We start from the raw sequence: 19,456 nt of genomic DNA on the forward strand, positions 1-19,456 counted from the left end.
GTTCATTCTATTATAGTTTGATAAGAACTAGATATGGTTAGATAAGTAATACAGAGTCACATTTTTTTTTAATTAAAGCAAACTACAGAAAACTACTTTCAACTGATAAAAATCACATATAATCTCATACCCAGACTTAAATAGTATTTAGATTTTGGTGAACTTTCTATGTTGTGTTTTGGAATGAAATTGATATTACACAGTATTATAGAATTTTGTATCCTGCCTATTTCTCTACCCTTAAAACTGTATCTTGAGCATTTTTCCACATTATTAAATATTCTTTAATGACAGTTTCGGGGACTGCAGAGAGCATACTGAGTTCCATTTTCCCTCACTCTCTCCTTCCCTGTCAGCAAGATGATGATTACTTGGCCACCTTGAAAGAACTGGAAGCTACCCTTCGGACCCAGAGCCTCTCTCTGGAGGTGATCCCTGAAGGGAAGATCATGAACAACACCTACTACCAAGAGTGCCTCTTTTACCTGCATAACTATAGCACCAACCTGGCCATCATCAGCTTCTACGTGAGGCACAGCTGTCTGCGGGAAGCCCTGCTGCACCTGCTCAACAAGGTGAGACACAGATGCAGCTCTCAAGCGGCAATGCCTGCTCTGCCCTCCTCGGTGGGCCACTCAGCTTTACAGGGTGGGGGCGATAACCCCCTTCCACTAAAGCCAGCGGTGAGCTATGAGACACCTCTGGCAGAGGGAGGCCCAATGGAAAATTCTGTCTACACAGATCATGATTTGATGAGTGTGCAGCAAGTCTTAACCTGGATCCCAGATTGCCCTCCACTGGCAGTGACAAACTCCATCCCTTCTCCCAAAGCCCACAGCAGAATCAAATGGTGGTTGAGAGCATGATCTCTGGAATAAGATGATTGGTGTAAGCGGTGTGGCCTTGAGCAAATTGCTTAACCTCTCTGTTTCCACACACCTCCACCTGCCCTGGGACTGTGTCCCGCTGCCGATTAGCTGCTCATCACTCAGAGTTGTTCCCACAGGCCCAGGATCACCCCTAGGACACATCTTATGTTTGGGCTGCAGTGTCTTGTGGAGGGAGAGTGTGCTCTTTTTACCCCTGGCTTCCGCCGCCCTCCTCCCACAAAGGCACAGGCACCACGAAGTGCAACATTTCTTTGGAGCCATGGTGAAGCTAAGTCAGGATTCGGTTTCACCATGACCCTGTGGCAGGCCTTTTTTTTTTTTTTTTAATCTGTACATTCTATGAAAACCTTATGGGGTATTGGCTGATTCATACCAAATTTCATATAAAAGTAAAAGACCTCAAGGTATGCTTTCACTTCAGTTTGCCACTCTAATTCAGAATGGCAGCTGATGAAGATTTGCAAATAGATCATGTAGGATTGCTCCAAGTGAAGTCAGCAGGTCAGAGTCTTCATGACCATGCCCCTACAGGACGGTGAGAGGGAAATGTTTTCTCTGCTGCCTTAGCTACCAACCAGGTCTCAAGAATAATTTGAAAGTTTTATCAGTTAGAGTTTAATTGCTAACATTTCCTCAGTTTCCAAATGAGTTTTGAGGTAAATCTGCTTTTCCCAAGCACAGGTAGACAACAGAAATCACCCAGTTCCGTGTCTTGTAATTAAGGACTAGTCCAGAGAGCTAAGCTGCTTACTTACTTCATCTTGGCAAAAGCTGACGATAGCATTGCCCCTGCTTTACATTTGTGAGAGCTGCATGGAAGCTTTCTTTTATCTCCTGTGATCTCAAGTACCCTTGAACTGAAATATCTTACCTTAATCTCAAGCAGGTTGAGAACAACAGAAACACACACACACACACACACACACACACACACACACTGTGACAACAACTGAATGCCTACAGAGAGTGTGGAAGACACTATGTTTCTAACCTATTCCCTGTCCTTGTCACCCCTTCACCTGCCACACTAAAAGTGAGCTTTCTAAAACATGAATACCTGCTGTTTCTGTTACTCATTATTCTTGCTATTCCCTCTCTGAAAGGCCTTCAGTGGGACCCATGGCACAGGATGGAGTCCAAATGCCTTAGATGCAGGGCCCACCAGGATCAAGCCCCCTTCTCTCTCCAGTTTATTTTCATACAAATGCTACCTAGAACCTACATTCCAGACTTACCCAATGACCTAAATTTTTTTGGCTGTACCGTGTACTTTCTTACCTCCACAGGTCTGTTCCCTCTGCCTAGAATGCCCTGCCCCTCCTTACGTTCTCTGAGAATGCTTATCTATCCTTTCAGGCCCTCTCTGTGTGTTCACAGAACGTGCATTCATAGAACATGCAAGCGATGTTAATAATCCTTCCTTTTCACCGCCATGATACCTAGGCTATAGCTCTGTTATTGCATTTATCCCCCTGGATTGCAACTGTTAGTTACAATTGTGTCTTCACATCTGGACTGAGAAGGCCTGTATTTTACTAATCTGTGTCTTCGGCACCTGGCCTAGTTATGAATGAATGAGTGGATAGATGAATGGATGAAGTAGAAGTTCTTAAGATGTTGCTCTTATGAGGAATTCCACCTTTCTATGGAGCTGAGGCCTCTGCTTCTGAGAGTCTGTCCTACAACATTGAGGTTAGGTCTGGGTTTCTCAGACAGGCAGAGTCAGGAAAGGAGCGCTCACCCACTGTGGACGTTCTCAAAGCCCAGTCTTATCCACGTCTATACAGCTCGTGCCCAGCGCTACTGGGCTGGGATGGTTTTACTGCCGTGAGTGGATAGCCATCCTTTACCCTCCATTAGTTACTCCTGATCTGAATGCCAAAGTGATTTTCTTTTCCATGACTGTGGAATAGGGGTTTATGACTCAGGGTCTCTGAACCACAGATGAGTTTCAGAAGCAAGGGGATTAGTAAATGTGTCTACTTTCATGGGAAGTTTCATACTCTTTGTCATTTATTCATTCATTCAAGAAAGATGTATTAAATAGCCAACAACTCTTCTGGACACTAAAGATACAGCAGTGGAAAAAAAAAAAAACAGAAACAAATATCTGTCCTCATAAAACTTACATTATAGCAGAGAGAGACAGTAAGCCAGGTAAATAAAATATATAGTGTAGGTAATGAGTAATAATAAGAAAAATAAAACAGGGGACGGGGTGCAATTGTAGATAGGATGCCAAGGGAAGATGACATCTGAACAAAGGCCTCAAGGAGGTCGGAGTGAGCCGTGCAGATTGTGGAGGAAGCCCAGTCCAGGGGGAAGGAGCAACAAAGGTCAGTGTGGCTGGAGCAGTAAGCTGGGGACAGGTAGGAGCAGAAAAGGTCAGAAAGGTTGCAGAGACCAGGTCTCATAGGGCCTGGTAGACATTGTGAGGACTTGGACTTCGCGCTGAGTGACAGGGAAAACCATAGGAGGATTTTGAGCAGAGGAATAACGTGATCTGACTTAGGTTTTACAGAATCACTCAGGTTGACTTTAGACAAAAGAGAGGCAGAAGTGGAAAATGGGAGACCAGGGAGGAAGCTATTGCAAAAATCCAGGCAAATGGAGATGATAACTTGGGCCAGGGAGTACAGTGGAGGTGGTGAGAAGTGGTCAGATTCCTGCATATTCTGTATTTGTTTTGATAGAATTTGCTAATTATTTTGATGTTGGGATATGGAAAAGAGATGACTGAGGTGTTTAACCTGAACAACTAGAAGGAAATCATTTAAGAAAGAGAAAACTGCAGAAAGAGCAAATTTGGAAGAAACAATCACCAGCAGTTTTAGGTGTAGTAGGTTTACTAGACACCTGAGAGGGCATGTTGAATAGGCAATTGGGTATTAGTTGGTTATGCAGTGCTGGAGCTCAGAAGGAACGAACAGGCTAGAAATAGGAATTTAGGCATAGTTAGCAAATCAATAGTATTTAAAACAGTGAGGTTATAAGAAATCACCAAAAGAACGACTATAGGTAGAAAAATGAACAGTCTTCTCTTAAGCCCTGGGGAGAATGGGAGAATCAGCAAAGGAGATTGAAAAGAAGTAGCCAGAAAAGTAGAAAAAAAAACCTGGAGAGGGTGGCGTTCTGGAAGCCAAATAAAGAAAATTATTCAAGGAGGAAGAAGCCATCAGCTCTATCAAAAGCTGTTGATAGATCAAACAGAAACAAGGACCAAAAACTAACTTTTAGATTTAATACTATAGAAGTCACTGGTGACCGAAGGGGCAGTTTCAGAGCTGTGGGTACAAAGGTATGGAGGAGTGGGCTGAAGAGAAAGCCCCAGGAGATAAATAGGAGACGGTGAGCGTAGGTAACTCTGTTGAGGATCTTTCAGCAAAGGGAAGGAAAGAGTAGGACAGTCACAAAGGTGTCTGTGACCCTTTGGTGTCTGTGACCCCACCTGCGATTCTCAAAGGTGTCTGTGACCCTCAGTCATTAAGAAGCACTGCCCTGGGAAGAGGCTGAAGGAAATTCAGAATGGGTCCCAGGCAGTTCCAGACCCAGGCTCAAGACTTCTGACTTTCTGCTTCACCCTGCTCCAGGAGAGTCCTCCAGAAGTCTTCATAGAAGGCATTTTCCAGCCAAGCTATAAAAGTGGAAAGCTACACGTTTTGGAAAACTTGCTAGAATCCATTGATCCAACCTTGGAGTGCTGGGGAGAGTACTTGCTTGCCGCCTGCCAGCATCTGCAGAAGAAGAACTACTACCACATTCTGTACGAGCTGCAGCAGTTTATGAAGGTAAGGGTGGCCCAGCCTGCCTGCTGTCTCTGTCACTGAGGCCCTGCCATGCTTAAGGGGAGACTGCGAAAGGGGAGGGAACAAGACTGTCGTTTGGTCCCTGGCCTTGCTAATCGGCTCATGCTAGAGCAATCCAGGTTGCCGTCTAGCATTGCTAAGTAAGAGGATTTCTCTCCCCGTTCTAAAGAGGGAGACCTGAATCTTGTCAGGAATGGCATTCTTCAGAAGTGAAGGCATGTCAGAGATAGTAGTTTCAAGATAAACATGAGGCATGAATGAGGATTTATAAGGAATGATGGAGTGTTTTCAGAGAAGATGCATGAAGGGAGAGGAAACAAGTTTCTCCCAATCTGTCTGAGGTTAGCCAACTAAATCACGCGAAATCGAGTTGTTCAATGCCACAGTTAGAGCGAAGCCAAGTTGAATGGAAAATCAAAAGTATCTTTTTTAAGATCTCTTCTGTGGTAGAATAATAGCCTACCCAAGATCTTAGCCAGTCACTTCACTGTGGGGTCTCTTGGACCTAGGAGGGACTGATGCCAAAGAGCAGTGCAGGTGGCATTGGGAATGGGTGCTGGCACGCAAGCGTCATGGGTGGGAGTCAGATCAGAATTCCCCTACACCCCACCCTCCCAGATCCCTGACCTCATCTGACCTAAACTTTTGTTTTTCTCTTCTAGGACCAAGTCCGGGCTGCCATGACCTGTATTCGGTTCTTCAGTCACAAAGCGAAGACATACACGGAACTGGGAGAGAAGCTCTCGTGGCTGCTTAAGGCCAAGGACCACCTGAAGATCTACCTCCAAGAAACCTCCCGCAGCTCTAAAAGGAAGAAGACCAACTTCTTCCGAAAGAAGATGACTGCAGCTGATGTGTCCAGGTAGCTCCGCGTTCAGGGAACAATCGGGGCGGGTTCAGGGAACAATCAGGGCGGCCAGAAAGACTAGAGCTGAGTGTCTGTGGGAATGAAGCTGCTCTTGCCCATCTCTAAGCCCTTGGGGAGGGGTCGGGGGGAGTCGGGGAATACTCATCTAAAAGGAATTATTCCTACTGATCTTGTTGCCTAGAGCACAACACCAAAATAAATGCTCCTTGCCTGGCTGGTATGGTTCCGTGGTTGAGTGTCAACCTATGAACCAGGAGATCACAGGTAGGGCACATGCCCGGGTTGCGGGCTCAGACCCCAGTAGGAGGCGTGTGGGAGGCAGCCGATCAATGTTTCTCTCAGCATTGATGTTTCTCTCTCTCTCTCCCTCCCTCTCCCTTCTTTTCTCTCTAAAATCAATAAAAACTTTTTTTTTTTAAGTAAATGCTCCACCGCTACCATTTATTGCCTCATAGACCCAGTTGCTAGTTGCTTTATGTGTTTGTTCATTATTCATCTCTCCTCAGCTGATGGACTCTGTGAGGGCAGGGCTCATGTCTCTCTTGACCTCTGTTATTAGCAGCACATCAATGCTCTGTAAATACTGATTCAAGGACTGGACCTCACCCAGTTCCACAGAGCACCTGAACTATTGTGAGTCTGTTCAGGGCACTAGACCACCGTTTCTGTGCTGTTATAACTGCTCAGAGGGTGTTTTGATCTCTTCTCCTTCCATATCATTTCTTTGGCCTTTTCCATTGCCATCTCATTACGATTTCTCAGTCCCCAGCCCTAGTCATGTGATTCCTGGAGCCCCTCAGGAGGCTAGCCTGTGCGTCTCCTGTCCCTGTAGGCACATGAACACCCTCCAGCTGCAGATGGAAGTGACCAGGTTTTTACACCGGTGTGAAAGTGCCGGGACCTCTCAGATCACCACCTTGCCTCTGCCAACCCTGTTTGGAAATAACCACATGAAAATGGATGTTGCCTGTAAGGTACGCACAATGTTTCAGACCTGCAGAGACTATTCTCTTTCGGAACATATATAACATTTATATTATTTCAGTTGTTTGTTTGATGGCCACCACCCACCAGAATGTGGGCCACAGGAGGTGGCAGAGCAAGTCCATTTAGATTGCTCTTGTATCCCTAGTGCCTGGCCCCTAGTAGATCTCAACAAATATTTTTTTAATAAATGAATAAATGGGGGCCCTCCCTCTTGATTGAGGGCTACTCTGTAATTATTGCTTCTGTTGTTTCCCTCTCCTTTTCAGGTCATGCTAGGAGGGAAAAATGTCGAAGATGGTTTTGGAATGGCATTCCGTGTTCTGCAGGTATGACTTGGATTACTCGAGATTATGCTGAGGGCGATCAGCACCTGACCAGCTCTGTGACAGATTATTCTTCAGAAAACTTTATCCCCAGAATAGTAGATTCACATGTGTATCAGGATGAAATCAAAGAGGTGGTTGTTACAGAACTGGGTCAAATTCAAGACGCTAGGCCACTTTGTCAAAAGCCAAGTAACCAGGGACAAATTCATCAAAAGCTATCAAATAAATTCCTGAAACAAGTCTAGGACACTTGCCCACACTGGTTCCCTGCAGAGCCTCAGCTCGCCTTCGCAGGGGAGCATGGCCAGAGAAGGTGGCCGGGGGGTTTCCTCTTCAGCGGGCAACAAGGGCTGGCCCTCCATCCTCCATCTGCCCAGGAGCTGGCTTGATGAGCACATTCTCTGTTGCCTGTGAGTAAAGGACGCAGGTACAACTGTGTCACTGGAGCAGCGCTAGAGCAGTGCACTGACACCACAGGGAGCTGAGCGGTTTCTCCAGACCACCCCCCACCGCACAGCTGCACCAAACCCTGAGGACCATCATTCTGGGCAGGCAGGGTCATAAACGTAAGCTTTATGCGTGTCTCAAGGATCAACGACTTCATGAACGCCCAACATTTATTTCTTCCCACCCATTTTTAGTGTTGGACAAAGCTCTCCACACACAGACACCCCTGGTGACAGGCAGAGTGGCAGCTGCTCCCAGACCCCAGGGAGGATTGTCCTAGACCAGGCTTAAAGTTCAAGGCTATCTGATGTTTCCAGCAAATCAGTCTTTTGATGAATTGGTCTGTTTCCGAAGGCACCTCTTAACAGCACCAAGTGTCCAGGACAGCAAATACCAGCCCCAACATCCGTCTTCCCAAGAAAAGGTGGCTCATTAGAGAGAGAATGAACTGCTGTTGTGAATCTGATTAGAATATTTTCATAAAGTGATACAACAGCGAGTAAGATGTACCAGTTTAGATGTTAAGGTTATGATTTTTATGGTTGCTTCTTAAATGTCTGCTGGACTCCAAAAGAGGAATTTTGGCTCGTTTTGTTTGTTTATGTGTGTTTTCTATTGTAACTACAATCAATATGGCTTACTTCACCAAACATAGTGGGAGCTTTTTATAGGTTGCCTTCTTTCCTCTGTTGATGCCCATGCCACCCTAAGCCCATCATCCACGTTCTTTTCTAGGACTTCCAGCTGGATGCTGCCGCAACCTACTGCCGAGCTGCCCGGCAGTTGGTGGAGAGGGAGAAATACAGTGAGATCCGACAGCTGCTCAAATGTGTCTCCGAGTCAGGCATGGCAGCCAAGAGTGACGGGGACACCATCCTCCTCAACTGCTTGGAAGCCTTCAAGAGAATTCCACCCCAGGTGCGCTCACTCCCAGCCTCTGGCTCCTCCCTCCGTTTCAGCATCTTCACATCCCCTCTTTAGATTTCTGTTTCCCACAATGCACCTGAAATTCTACAGGATTCCTTTATTTTTCTAACCCACTATAATAACGGCCTCACTCTAATCAACCCTTCTCTGGAAAGAAAAGTCATGGTGATAACCTCATACCGGAAAGTGGCCCTCTACTCCATTTTTAATGTTGTTTGCACCTGGAAGTATCTATGGATTGTTGGAGTTGAGCACTTTATGCCTCAAAGCGAGGTCTGCAGATGGCCTTGGAGGCATGTTGCCTGTGAGAGTGTCCCCCTGTGGCAGAGCCACCTCATTGGTGAAGACCAAGGACATGCCTCTTGAGAGCCGATCCTTCTCAAATTCCTAAGCTTAGTGTTATCATCAGATTCCCTTTGTTGCGCTTAAGGCAGGAGCTGAGTTTATGAACAAGTTGGGCAGGCATCACCATCCTGGAGTCAGACCAGCTGGGCTAAAACTGGATTGGGCCCCAGCTTTCCCAGGGACGCTTCCTGCTCTCACATCGGCTGTGTTTCTGTCCTCACAGGAGCTGGAGGGCCTGATCCAGGCAATACACCACGACGACAACAAGGTGAGCAGCACCGCCTCCTACCCCGGGATGCTCATGCACATCACCAAGACTGGCCCTGTCCCCTTTATTCCTTGCTCCCCTTGGCAGTTCTGTTCAACCTGCTTCTCAGCTTCCTTGTTATCCAGAGGGGGTGCGGGACCCAGATGGGGTGTGATGGGAGGGAATAGATGGGGAATGCATGGCCATTGACCGCATGAGCCTTTGCCTTTCCATTTCTTTATCCCCAAGACAAACATGCCCTAGGCCTCTCTTGAACCTTCATTTTCTGTGGAGGTCTTCTCTCGGGCAGCCCTCTGAAGTCCCTCACTTCATCATCAGGTGACAGATTGAACGAGGTTCTCAGAGTGGGCAGGCATTTCTTTATTCTGGAAGGAAAAAGGTACTCTCTACAGCAGGAAAAAAACACACCAAACCTTGACCAACAAATAGCCACTGGTGTCACATTCCCTGGAACAAGCCTTTCTCCTGCGGCCTCTGAGCTCTTCCCTGTTTAGTAAGAAACCAGGGAACCTTTGCTTCGCCTTGCCTTTGCAAGGAGGGCCAGCCAGAGTCAGAGTATCCCCAGCTACCCCTGTTTGTGGCTCACAGCAGGCCCGATCCACCTGCCATCCAGAGGACCGGACAGGCTTAGGAAAACCCAGCCCTCTGCAGCCACTAGCAGAGGAATGATCCAGCAGCTGAGTGTGAAGAAAACTAGTGTCAGGCAAACAACTTCTTAAGCAACCACAGAGCCGCTCCAGTGACAATAGTGCTAATCCCTGGAGTGCGTTTTCAGGGCATTTTTCATGTGAGGGCTTACGGCAAATATGTTCTTAACATTTCTTTATTTCTGCAACACCCTGATGAGATCCTGTGGAAAGGATGGAATTGACATTCTGAAATGTGGAAGATTACTTTTCTAGAATCAAAATGAGAAGCCGACAGCCGGGCCAGACACCCAGGTTCCCTGACTCCCAGACTGTGGTCCTTTTTCAAGCCTTCAGTCAGCCTCCCACTCAACAGTACAGGGGCTCTGTCCCTGGGAAAGACGTGCACTAATATCCAGAGAGTCATTGCTTTTCAGAGTGTTGTTTTTTTGTTTGTTTTGGTTTGGTTTTTTTTTGTTAATCCTCACCTGAGGATATTTTTTCCATTGATTTTTTTTTTTTAGAGAGAGTGGGAGAATGGAGCTGGGGAGAAAGAGAAAGAAAAAGGTAAGAGAGAGAGGGAAACATCAATGTGAGAGAGACACATCTATTGATTGCCTTCCGCATGTGCCCCAACTGGGGCTGGGGGTTGAACCTGCAACCTGCCTTTGAGTGGAATCAAACCACAACCCTTCAGTGCACGGGCTGATGCTCAAACCACTGAGCACCCGGCCAGGGCTCAGCAGCTGTTTTAATGCACTTTAGTAATCTCAGGCTACAAAATCTTGCCCCAAAATAGGCTCATTTCATTCCTATTCCAGCCTTTCTGGCACAATGCCCTCCTTCTCTTGGTAGAAATTTTGCCTACCAACTTGTGTAACATATTTAACACACATAGGCGCCTGCGAGAGGACAATATCATGGGGCAACAGGTGGCTATCCAAACAGCAGGACTTGACCACTTTAGTGAGCTCAGAACATGCTAGACATCAGGCTTTAGGAGATGAATTGAGCTTAGGAAAGAGAAGGGTCCCCTCCATCCCTCAGGAGGGACTGTCACAGCAGAAAGGCAGCTTCTAATGAGAGCTCGGGGCACTTGTGAGGGCCTCACTGTTGGCTGGCCTGGCACACTGGCCAATCGGGGAGGTGCTGGTGTGAGATCGGGGCCAGGGGAAAAGGGGTTTTTGTCTTCACCAAGCTGGGGATTCATGAGATCGAGGGTGTGCAGAGAAAAGGAGAAACACCACCTGTACCCGAAACAGAGCTTTCTCTGATCCAAACAACAAAAATTAGACCTTTTCTAATTATGCTTATAAGTTTTATTCCCCAAATTTCCTGCTAAAAGATTTTAAATCCAGCAGGTTAAAAACAAAAAGCAAGGAGTGGGATCTGTGTGCCCATTGTAGGGGACAGGGATAATTGTTCATTCATTCATTCACTTGATGCATACTAATTAAACACCCACTACATGCCGGGCCCTGTGCTAGGCACCAGGAACTCACAGCAGGAAAAGCAGACACTGTTCCTGTACTCAGGGATCTTAAACTCTAGTCACAGAGACAGACATCAATCAAATAATCATCCAAGTAACTAACGTCACAACTTGTAGACAGTGAAGCCAGGAGGAAGCTGGAGAGCCCAAGATAGTGAGGAGGGAAAGGCAGAGGCCAGACTCTGCCTTCCTGCTTGCCTCCTTCTCTTTGAAATTCATATCTTATTTATAACTAGAGGCCCGATGCAGGAAGATTCCTGCAAGAACAGGGCTTCCGGCAGGCTTCCCTCCCACCACCGCCACCTCTCCCGCCCCCCACCCCCCACCCCACGCTTTTCCTCCCACCGCCACTGCCCCCCACCCTCCGCACTTTCCCTCCCGCAGCCGCCACCCCCCTCCTGCACTTTCCCTCCTGCCACCGCCTGGTGCTTTCCCTTCCCTCCCGCCGTCTCTGCCCCCCACCCCACACTTTCCCTCCTGCAGCCTCCGCGCCCCCTGTGCTTTCCCTCCCACCACCGCTGCCGCTGCCCGCCGCCCGCCGCCCACCCCGCCCGCGCTTTCCCTCCCGCAGCCACCTTGCTTTCTGCTTTCCCTCCCTCTTCCTTCTATGCTGTTTTCAGTCTTCACTCCTCCCTCCCTCAGCGTATGCAGATTAACCGCCATCTTTGTTGGGTTAATTTGCATACTCGCTCTGATTGGCTGTGGTCATAGCGAAGGTACGGTCAATTAGCATTTTTCTCTTTTATTAGTGTAGATAGCCTAGTGTCCAGAATGTTTAAGGAGTTGCTATCTATATATATAAAAGGCTAATATGCAAACTCTGCAGGAGTTTGACCAGGAGACCGGGAGTTTTATCACTCGCTATGATGTGTGCTGACCACCAGGGGGTGGCAAGGAATGAAGGAAGGCCCTGGTCAGCAGCCAGAAGGCCCCGATCGGCCCTGATCGCTGGCCAGGTCTAGGGACCCTACCCATGTACAAATTTCATGCACCGGGCCTCTAATAATATAATGAAAAGTAGGAACCCAGTGATTAATCTGGTGGGCAAGAAGGGGCAGCTTGTGTGCCTGAGCTCTGGTGCAGTGCTGTGTGTTTCTCGGTGATCCGTCAGTGACGTTTCCTTTCCACTTCTCATACCCATTGCCAGGTCCAGGCCTACCTGACATGTTGCAAGTTGCGCTCTGCCTATCTGATTGCCGTGAAGCAGGAACACTCACGGGCCACAGCCCTCGTCCAGCAGGTGCAGCAGGCCGCCAAGAGCAGTGGGGACGCTGTCGTGCAAGACATCTGCACCCAGTGGCTACTGACAAGCCAGGCCCGGGGTGCTCTTGGCTCCGGCTCCCGGAAGTGACCATGGGCAGTGGGCCCTGAGGACTGGGACAGGAGTGATCGGGATGCTCTCCACCTCTTTCCTCCTGTACAGAGAGACTTCTCTGGCTCTGCCCAGGTTGGAAGAGCTGGATTGGACCCTCCTTGCCATCTTGGGCAAAGACCGGGCCTTTCACACAAGTGCCAGGCTTCTCTAAGATTGTGGACGCCGCTTGTCTGGAGATGGCCAGTCTTCCTACCTCAGAGTGAGTGCATGGCATGGATGTTCCTGCACACTCATGTTTACGCGCAAGCATTTCTGAACAAATGAAACTCTTCCCCTACTGAAAAGAGGCACTTTATTTAGACTTCTGCCTGTCTGGAGACCTCCCCTGCGTTTTGGTTCTTAACCCGGGTCGTCCTGTTTGTGTACAGTCCCCTCTGTGGAGACATGTCCTTCAGTAGCTCCTCGTAACTAAAGGGTTCCATCATGAATTACAGAGCAGCACCGGAAGGATTGCCTCTTCCCCTCCCTTGCCTTCCCAGCATTCAGAGACGGCTTTGGGGCAAAGGCTACCTGTGGAATAAAACTGCTCCAAGTGTCTCTTCTCAAAGCACAAGGAGTTACCCTGAGTCTTTGGATGGTGGTCTGAACAGAAGGGTCCTCCCCCAGGCGCTGGCATCTGACAGCTGTGGGTGCACATACAAGTGATCAGGTCTGGAACCCCAGACACGACAGGAGGGGCACCACTGACTTCATCCAACAGGGAGAGAAGGGCTAGCCTCTCCAAACGGAATGCAGGGGTTGCTTACAAGCACAGCCGGCTTTTGTGACTATCCCTGCTGCATAGTGAGAGGATGTGGCTCCCTCTTTGAGAGTCTGGGGCGAGAAATGGTAGCCAGAATCCTACAATGAATGGCAAGACTTTGCCTATTTGAGTGGCAGTCCTATTCGTGCCCCTTCAACTGGAAACCACTTCCTCTCCTCTCCTGCTTCTCTGCAATCTCTTCAGGGCCTCAGAGCGGGTAAGCAGAGACCCAGGGTCATGGGGGTCAAGGGTTTGCTTTGGAGGTGGCCTGCAGGCAAGAGTCAGACCAGGGGACAATGAATAGGTCCCATCCATTGGTGAAATGAGGTGATGAGCTCCTTTCATATGGGCTTGTATTCCCACCCAAGATGTGACAATGTTTCAGAGAGGGTCTGTCGTGCGCAGTGACCAGTGACGTGGATTTGCAAAGGAGAGGCCCAAGAGAAGCTCCGCAGCTCTGAGCTTCCCACCGGCCAGAGCTCAGCCTGCTGATCTCACATTTGCTGCTGAGACAAACAGGAACCAGAAGCGAAGTCAGTATCTTTGGTGCTTAGAACCCTGTGGATTTCCCTCGGAGCCAGGTATTTTGATAGTAAAATAAACGAGTATTAGGCATCTATCAGGTTGAGAGTGTTCATCCTGATAGCAGGAAGTCTGCAAACAAAATAACTGATCCCTTTTGGGGGAAGTTTGACAAGTGGCTTTTCCTTCTTTGAGTCATAGAATGCACCTGTCTCCCGGGAAGCGTCATTCCCTGGTATCTGCTTGCCCCTCTGAGCCTGCCCTTTTTGCACTGAACATAAGCACTTTATATGAATGGTCTGCAGATTTCGCAGCCCTTGACTTGGGATGTTAAACCAGATTTTCTTGACTTTTTTCTTCCAACTACTTGAGCTATAACATAGGCAACCATTGACTAGACTGACATAAGATGAAGTTAAAGGCCTTTGAGCATCACACTGTGGTCTCCAGCAAAGCAAACAACATGTGGAATGGTTGAATGTTTTACTACAAGCAGCCACAATAAACTCTCTTTCCTACCAGCTTGGCTTCATGACTTCTTTGTGCTGTCTTGCTCTTACCCTTCCCTTCCTTCCTGCCTCATGGTCTGTGTGGAGAAAGTGGGTGGGAAAGATCAGATGGCCTTGAACTCTTAAACTTCTCTAAATGATTCCCATTATAACTAATGACTTTATCTCAAGTTTCCTATGTATTAAAGACTATTAGTGTACAATCTACTACCAGAAACTTTTTTTTTGCTTTAATTGGGTAGTAGGTGGAGATCACACATTCATCAGGTATAGAAGGTAAATGAAAAGTCCCTCCCATCCTTGTCCTCTCAGCCCAGTCCCCTCTCAAACACTACCAGTGTCCACAGTTTCTTGTCTCTAGTTCCAGAGCTACTTCATGCATAAACAGCAGTAACAACTAAAGTATCCCATGGCCTGCAACCAAAAGATATGCCCTAATTACTTAACCAGGCTCTATTCATGGGCCTTTTATATATTTTTTAATGTATTTTATTGATTTTTTACAGAGAGGAAGGGAGAGGGATAGAGAGTAAGAAACATTGAGAGAGAAACATCGATTAGCTGCCTCCTGTACACCCCCAACTGGGGATGTGCCGCAACCAAGGTACATGCCTTTGACCGGAATCAAACCTTGGACCCTTCAGTCCACAGGCCAACGTTCTATCCACTGAGCCAAACCGGTTAGGGCTATTCATGGACCTTTTAGGTCATTGCCATCGTTTGCCACAACAAATTATACTGCAATTAATTATCTTGTCCAGAATACCCTGGGTCAGAGGGGATGTGCCCTTAGGAAGTCTTGCCAGTTGCCTTGCAAAGAGGTCAAGCAAATAAATGTCCCCCCAGCTGTGTGGGGCAGTGCCTGCTTGCCCACACCCTTGCCTCAACAGTTATCAAACTTGACAGGTCTTTGCCTATGTGATGAATGAAAAATGACACTCTGAAATATTTTGTAATGCTGTTTGTCATTTTTTAAATTCTATGTCTTGAAAATCAACCCAATTGTGACTCTTTGAAACCAAGTATAGGGTCTTTGGGGAAAGCAGAACTTGGCTTAACTTGTTTTCTTGCCACCTTCTTGGAGCACGTGTTTGCAGTATAACATTTGAGCCATGGACATTGCTACCATTATCTCCCTTCCCCAGAAACATGATCTCTTCCAATTCCTCATTTTAAAAAAACACACAAACAAAAGTAATGATAAAAGTACACCTGAAAACCACCTGATGTGTGTCAACAGAGTGTGGAATCTTGGAGGGAAGGTGGGTGGGTAGGAGGTAACCAACCATGGACACAGACAATAGGGAGGTGAAGGCCTGGGGTGGGGGCTGGAGGGTGTCAATTGGGGATATAGAGGGACATATGTAATAGCTTTCAACAATAAAGATTAAAAAATAAAAAACAAAAGGAGATGTGTCACAACAAAGCAAATTGGACCCCAATCTAAATCTAGCATACAGGACCACTAACTATGTTTAGAAACCTGAGACACTCCAAAGTTACCAGATATCTTTGGCTTGAACTTAACAAAGTAGATCAAATGCTATTAGACTCTTCATATCCAAGCAACCAAACAGCAATAGTCACAGTGTCCCTGAGGAAAATGGCCTTTTCTTGGTCATCATCCTTTCATTCACAGTAATAATGTTGACTAACCCATCCTTGAAACTTTCAATTCTTCTTCACGTCATTCAGCTGGTTACTGAATGGCCTCTGGTTTCTGAATGGTATCTCTGGTGGAGTGCTTCCCTGCTCCCTGTTCTTCATGTTATTTCTGCTTGGAACCCTTCCTTCACCACCTCCACTACCTCACCCTGCAGTCTTCTGTTGTCAAAACCCTTTCTTCAAGCCCATTTCAAGTGCCATCTCTATAAATTATTCGCTTCTCTGCTATACTTTCTCTTCATTCCACTTGAAATTCTTTACGGTTCTATTCTCTCTTGACACTCTTATACTCTCCCATACAACCTCATAGTTTCAGCAGTCATCATGTGTTCTAAACTAAATTTGTCTGCCTAAATTCTTCTCCACATCAGACCTGCCTTTTGACTGCTTTCTGGAACTCACCCACATGACTGACTTGCACCTAAAAACATTAGCACATCCAAAATGTAACACATCCTAATCCACCCATAAACTTTATCTTCTCCTTCAGTGGATATTTGGATTATGCATGCTGTTTGGGTTAGAAACCTCAGGAGTTCTCTGTATTGACTATTTCTTCCACTTCCTCATTCAACAAACATTTAAATACCTACCATGCATTAAGCACATATCCAGTTGAAAGCCAGTTCCTATCCTACCTTCCCAGTTGGAAGAACCTGGTCCTTCTGCTTCATCACCTCACTTCAGGTCCTTGTCACTTCCTCCATGACTGTCACAGACGCCTCTTCACCTCAAACACCCATCCAAAAGGTGCACCTCCAACCAACTCCAGATTAAATAATACTTCTAGAAGAATAAACAGACTTCTCTATAATCTTGAGGTATGAAATGTCTTAAGTAGACATAAACCCCAGAATCCATGGAACATTTAATTGTTTTTATTATGGTTAAAATATAAATGACATAAAATGTACTCCTTTAACCCTTCTGTGTCACTTAAAGCTCTCTTATTCTTCCCACTTGATAGTCAATTGTATTTATTTGATTACCTGATAGACCATAACCTCCTGAGGGCAAGGATCACCTCTTGCTCACCTTGAGTTACCTACAAATTATTTATGCATTATTTACCAGTAAATGAAGGTTTGTTGAATTAAATTGTATAGACTGTAGCATATACTGAATCAGAAATCGTTGATAAAGTGAACATTTTGAAGTATCTGTTTAAGGGTCTTTTTCCAAACTAAGCTTCTCAAGGTTGAATGGCTCATTTTTCACCTTCCACCCCACACCCTTCTTTCAGGTTCCCAAAGGAGACATATTCTTTGCCTTCTGAGCCAGCTGCCTAGACCACTTTTTCCCTCCTCTTCACCTGGCGACTCATCATTTGGGTCTTGCTTAAACACAGGCCACTTGGTTTAGGAAGTCTTCTGTGATCTCTCTTTTGTTTTTTATTTTTTAATCTTTATTGTTGAAAGCTATTACATATGTCCCTCTATATCCCCAATTGACACCCTCCAGCCCCCTATTCCAGACTAAGGTGGGCACCTCTTAGATGGGCAGGAAAGAGCCAAGGAGGGCAACAAACAGAAGCAAACTCTATCTTTGATGAAACTAAAAGACCACTGTAAGAGAAATTCACAATATGAAGATTAAAAATGGATGGAGTAACTCCTCTTCTAATGTAGAAGGTGAAAAGGAAGAAAATATGAGTGGGATGCAGGTAAGTTTCCTGGTTTGGGAGCAGATAGTTGAGGGAGTTGATGGCTTCGATATCATCTATGAAGTCAGAGGGAAAAATCACCTGTTAATGGTTCAAGGGAGCTGGTGGGTTGAATGGCTTGAGAATAGGAGAGGACATGAATTAGGTGTAAACTCAGAGGCAGGTTCACTGTGAAGCTTTTGAAATTTACCTGGCCTCTGTGAGTTGCTGGGATTGTATTCTAGTTGGGGAGGGGAAACCAAGTTGCTATCAGAAAGCATTTTCATGCAAGCATTGCAGGTAAAATCCTAAAGAGATCTCAGAAGACCTTAAGTTTCCACCTCCCCCGGTATGCATGGTTGTTGTTTTCTCATTTTAGATCAACATCCACTTTTGTACCTAATTTTGTGTCTGTTAATTTTGTATTCTCTTCTTAAAGATGGCCCCACAAATTGTATGAGCTTCCGTGCATCCATCCTAGGTATGGGAGAACAGATGATCAGGCAGTGTTGAAAGCCCAGTTGACATCGTTGATCAGTGATTGGTGATTGATAGTGGCCCCAGTCCGCTGGGTGGCGTGATTTTCTCCTGCAGCACTCTTGGCATATAGAAATCAGAGAGCTGGATCCTTCCATGCTTGGCCATTGCTAGACATGGGTAATAGTGTAGCTGGAGAACTGGCAAAGGGAAAAGCTGGAGGAGTAGGAGGCTCGGTTGGAGTGGGATGTTGGAAGTTAAGATATCTGAGGAGCAGCAAGCTCGTGTGATAACAAGGTGTCTAGGTGTAGTCCTTATCGTGGGAATGGGAGACTGAGAGGAGGGAATAAGTTCAGTGCTGAGGAAATCAGGGAGCCAAATCTGAGTAGGCATGTGGCACACTTTCAAATACTAGTGCTTTGGGCAACCCATATACACCCTCACCATTCACTTTGTCTCCCTACAGTACCATATTGTTATCTGAGTTATTTACTATTGCCTCGTACTCTCTCAGATGCTGTGTGAGGCAAAATTACCATATGTTCAGCAAACACTTTCTTACATCCCAGGTTGACGGTAAACCTCTATGGTAGACATGGGTCCAGGCACATGAAAAGGGCCTCTTTTCTGGGAATTCCCAGGGCTGGACTCCCAGTACCCATTCCAGGACTATATAAACAGTAATGCCCTTACACCCAGGCAAGAAGGGCTCCTTCCCTTGGTCATGCACCTTTGAAAGCCCTACATTTCACCAAAAACATGTAAGAATATAATAAATTTATTTAGGATTACACAAGCATATAGTAAATATATTTTTATTGTTGATAGTATTACAGATACCTCCCATTTCTCTACCTGCCTCCCAGCCCCTCCCCCCCCCTTCCAGGTCTTTACTACCCTATTGCCCATGTCCATGGGCTACGCATATAAATATATATGTTTTTGGTTTATCTCTTCTCGTCCCCCCAACCCCACATCGAGGTATGTCAGTCTGTAAATGAATTTAAGTGAACATCTCTGTTACTGAGGCTCTGGTGCTAAGTTCTGACATATCACAATCAAATAGCCTGAACATCTGCTCTCATGACTAACACTAAACTCCAGGGAAACATGTCTCAACTGCATCCAAATGTTTTGAAGCTGTGTAGATTATGCTGCTACTTCTGAGTGCAAGAAGGATTTGAACAGAGAGCAATTGGAGAGGAGAAAAGACAAATTAATGAACTTGTCAAATTCTTTCTCAGTGTGAGTTTAGTAGATGCTTGTATTGAAACAGGTTTGTTTTCAGTAGTGCTAAATCTATTTTCTTGTCTCTTCATATACTAACTAGTGGCCCAGTGCACGAAATTCATGCATATTAAAAAGGGAATAATTAGAGGAAATAATTTAATATTGCTATTTGCCCTTTAGAATAGAAGTGTCAGAGATGAAAGAAAATTAGTAAAATGTATATGAAAACCTTCCTCCTGTCAGAGTCTGGGGCGCACCACAGGACCCAGAGTCAAGTCACACTCAAGGGGCCAAAGATCCCCGCCCACCCAC

At 46.2% G+C, this 19,456-nt stretch overlaps 1 protein-coding gene across 1 annotated transcript in view; it reads left to right on the top strand.

Annotated features, from left to right (window-relative positions):
- ZFYVE26 (zinc finger FYVE-type containing 26) overlaps window positions 1-12,756 on the top strand; it is a 65,313-nt gene extending 52,557 nt beyond the window's left edge. The window contains exons 35-42 of the mRNA XM_028141521.2: window positions 357-575; window positions 4,481-4,678; window positions 5,359-5,558; window positions 6,397-6,538; window positions 6,818-6,877; window positions 8,060-8,242; window positions 8,820-8,864; window positions 12,130-12,756. Coding sequence (XP_027997322.2) covers window positions 357-575; window positions 4,481-4,678; window positions 5,359-5,558; window positions 6,397-6,538; window positions 6,818-6,877; window positions 8,060-8,242; window positions 8,820-8,864; window positions 12,130-12,333 — 1,251 coding nt within the window. The 3' untranslated portion in view covers window positions 12,334-12,756. The remainder of the gene's footprint in view (window positions 1-356; window positions 576-4,480; window positions 4,679-5,358; window positions 5,559-6,396; window positions 6,539-6,817; window positions 6,878-8,059; window positions 8,243-8,819; window positions 8,865-12,129) is intronic.
- Window positions 12,757-19,456: the final 6,700 nt, after the last annotated feature.

The sequence above is a fragment of the Eptesicus fuscus genome, chromosome 5, assembly GCF_027574615.1.
Source record: "Eptesicus fuscus isolate TK198812 chromosome 5, DD_ASM_mEF_20220401, whole genome shotgun sequence".
Taxonomy (NCBI): Eukaryota; Metazoa; Chordata; class Mammalia; order Chiroptera; family Vespertilionidae; genus Eptesicus; species Eptesicus fuscus.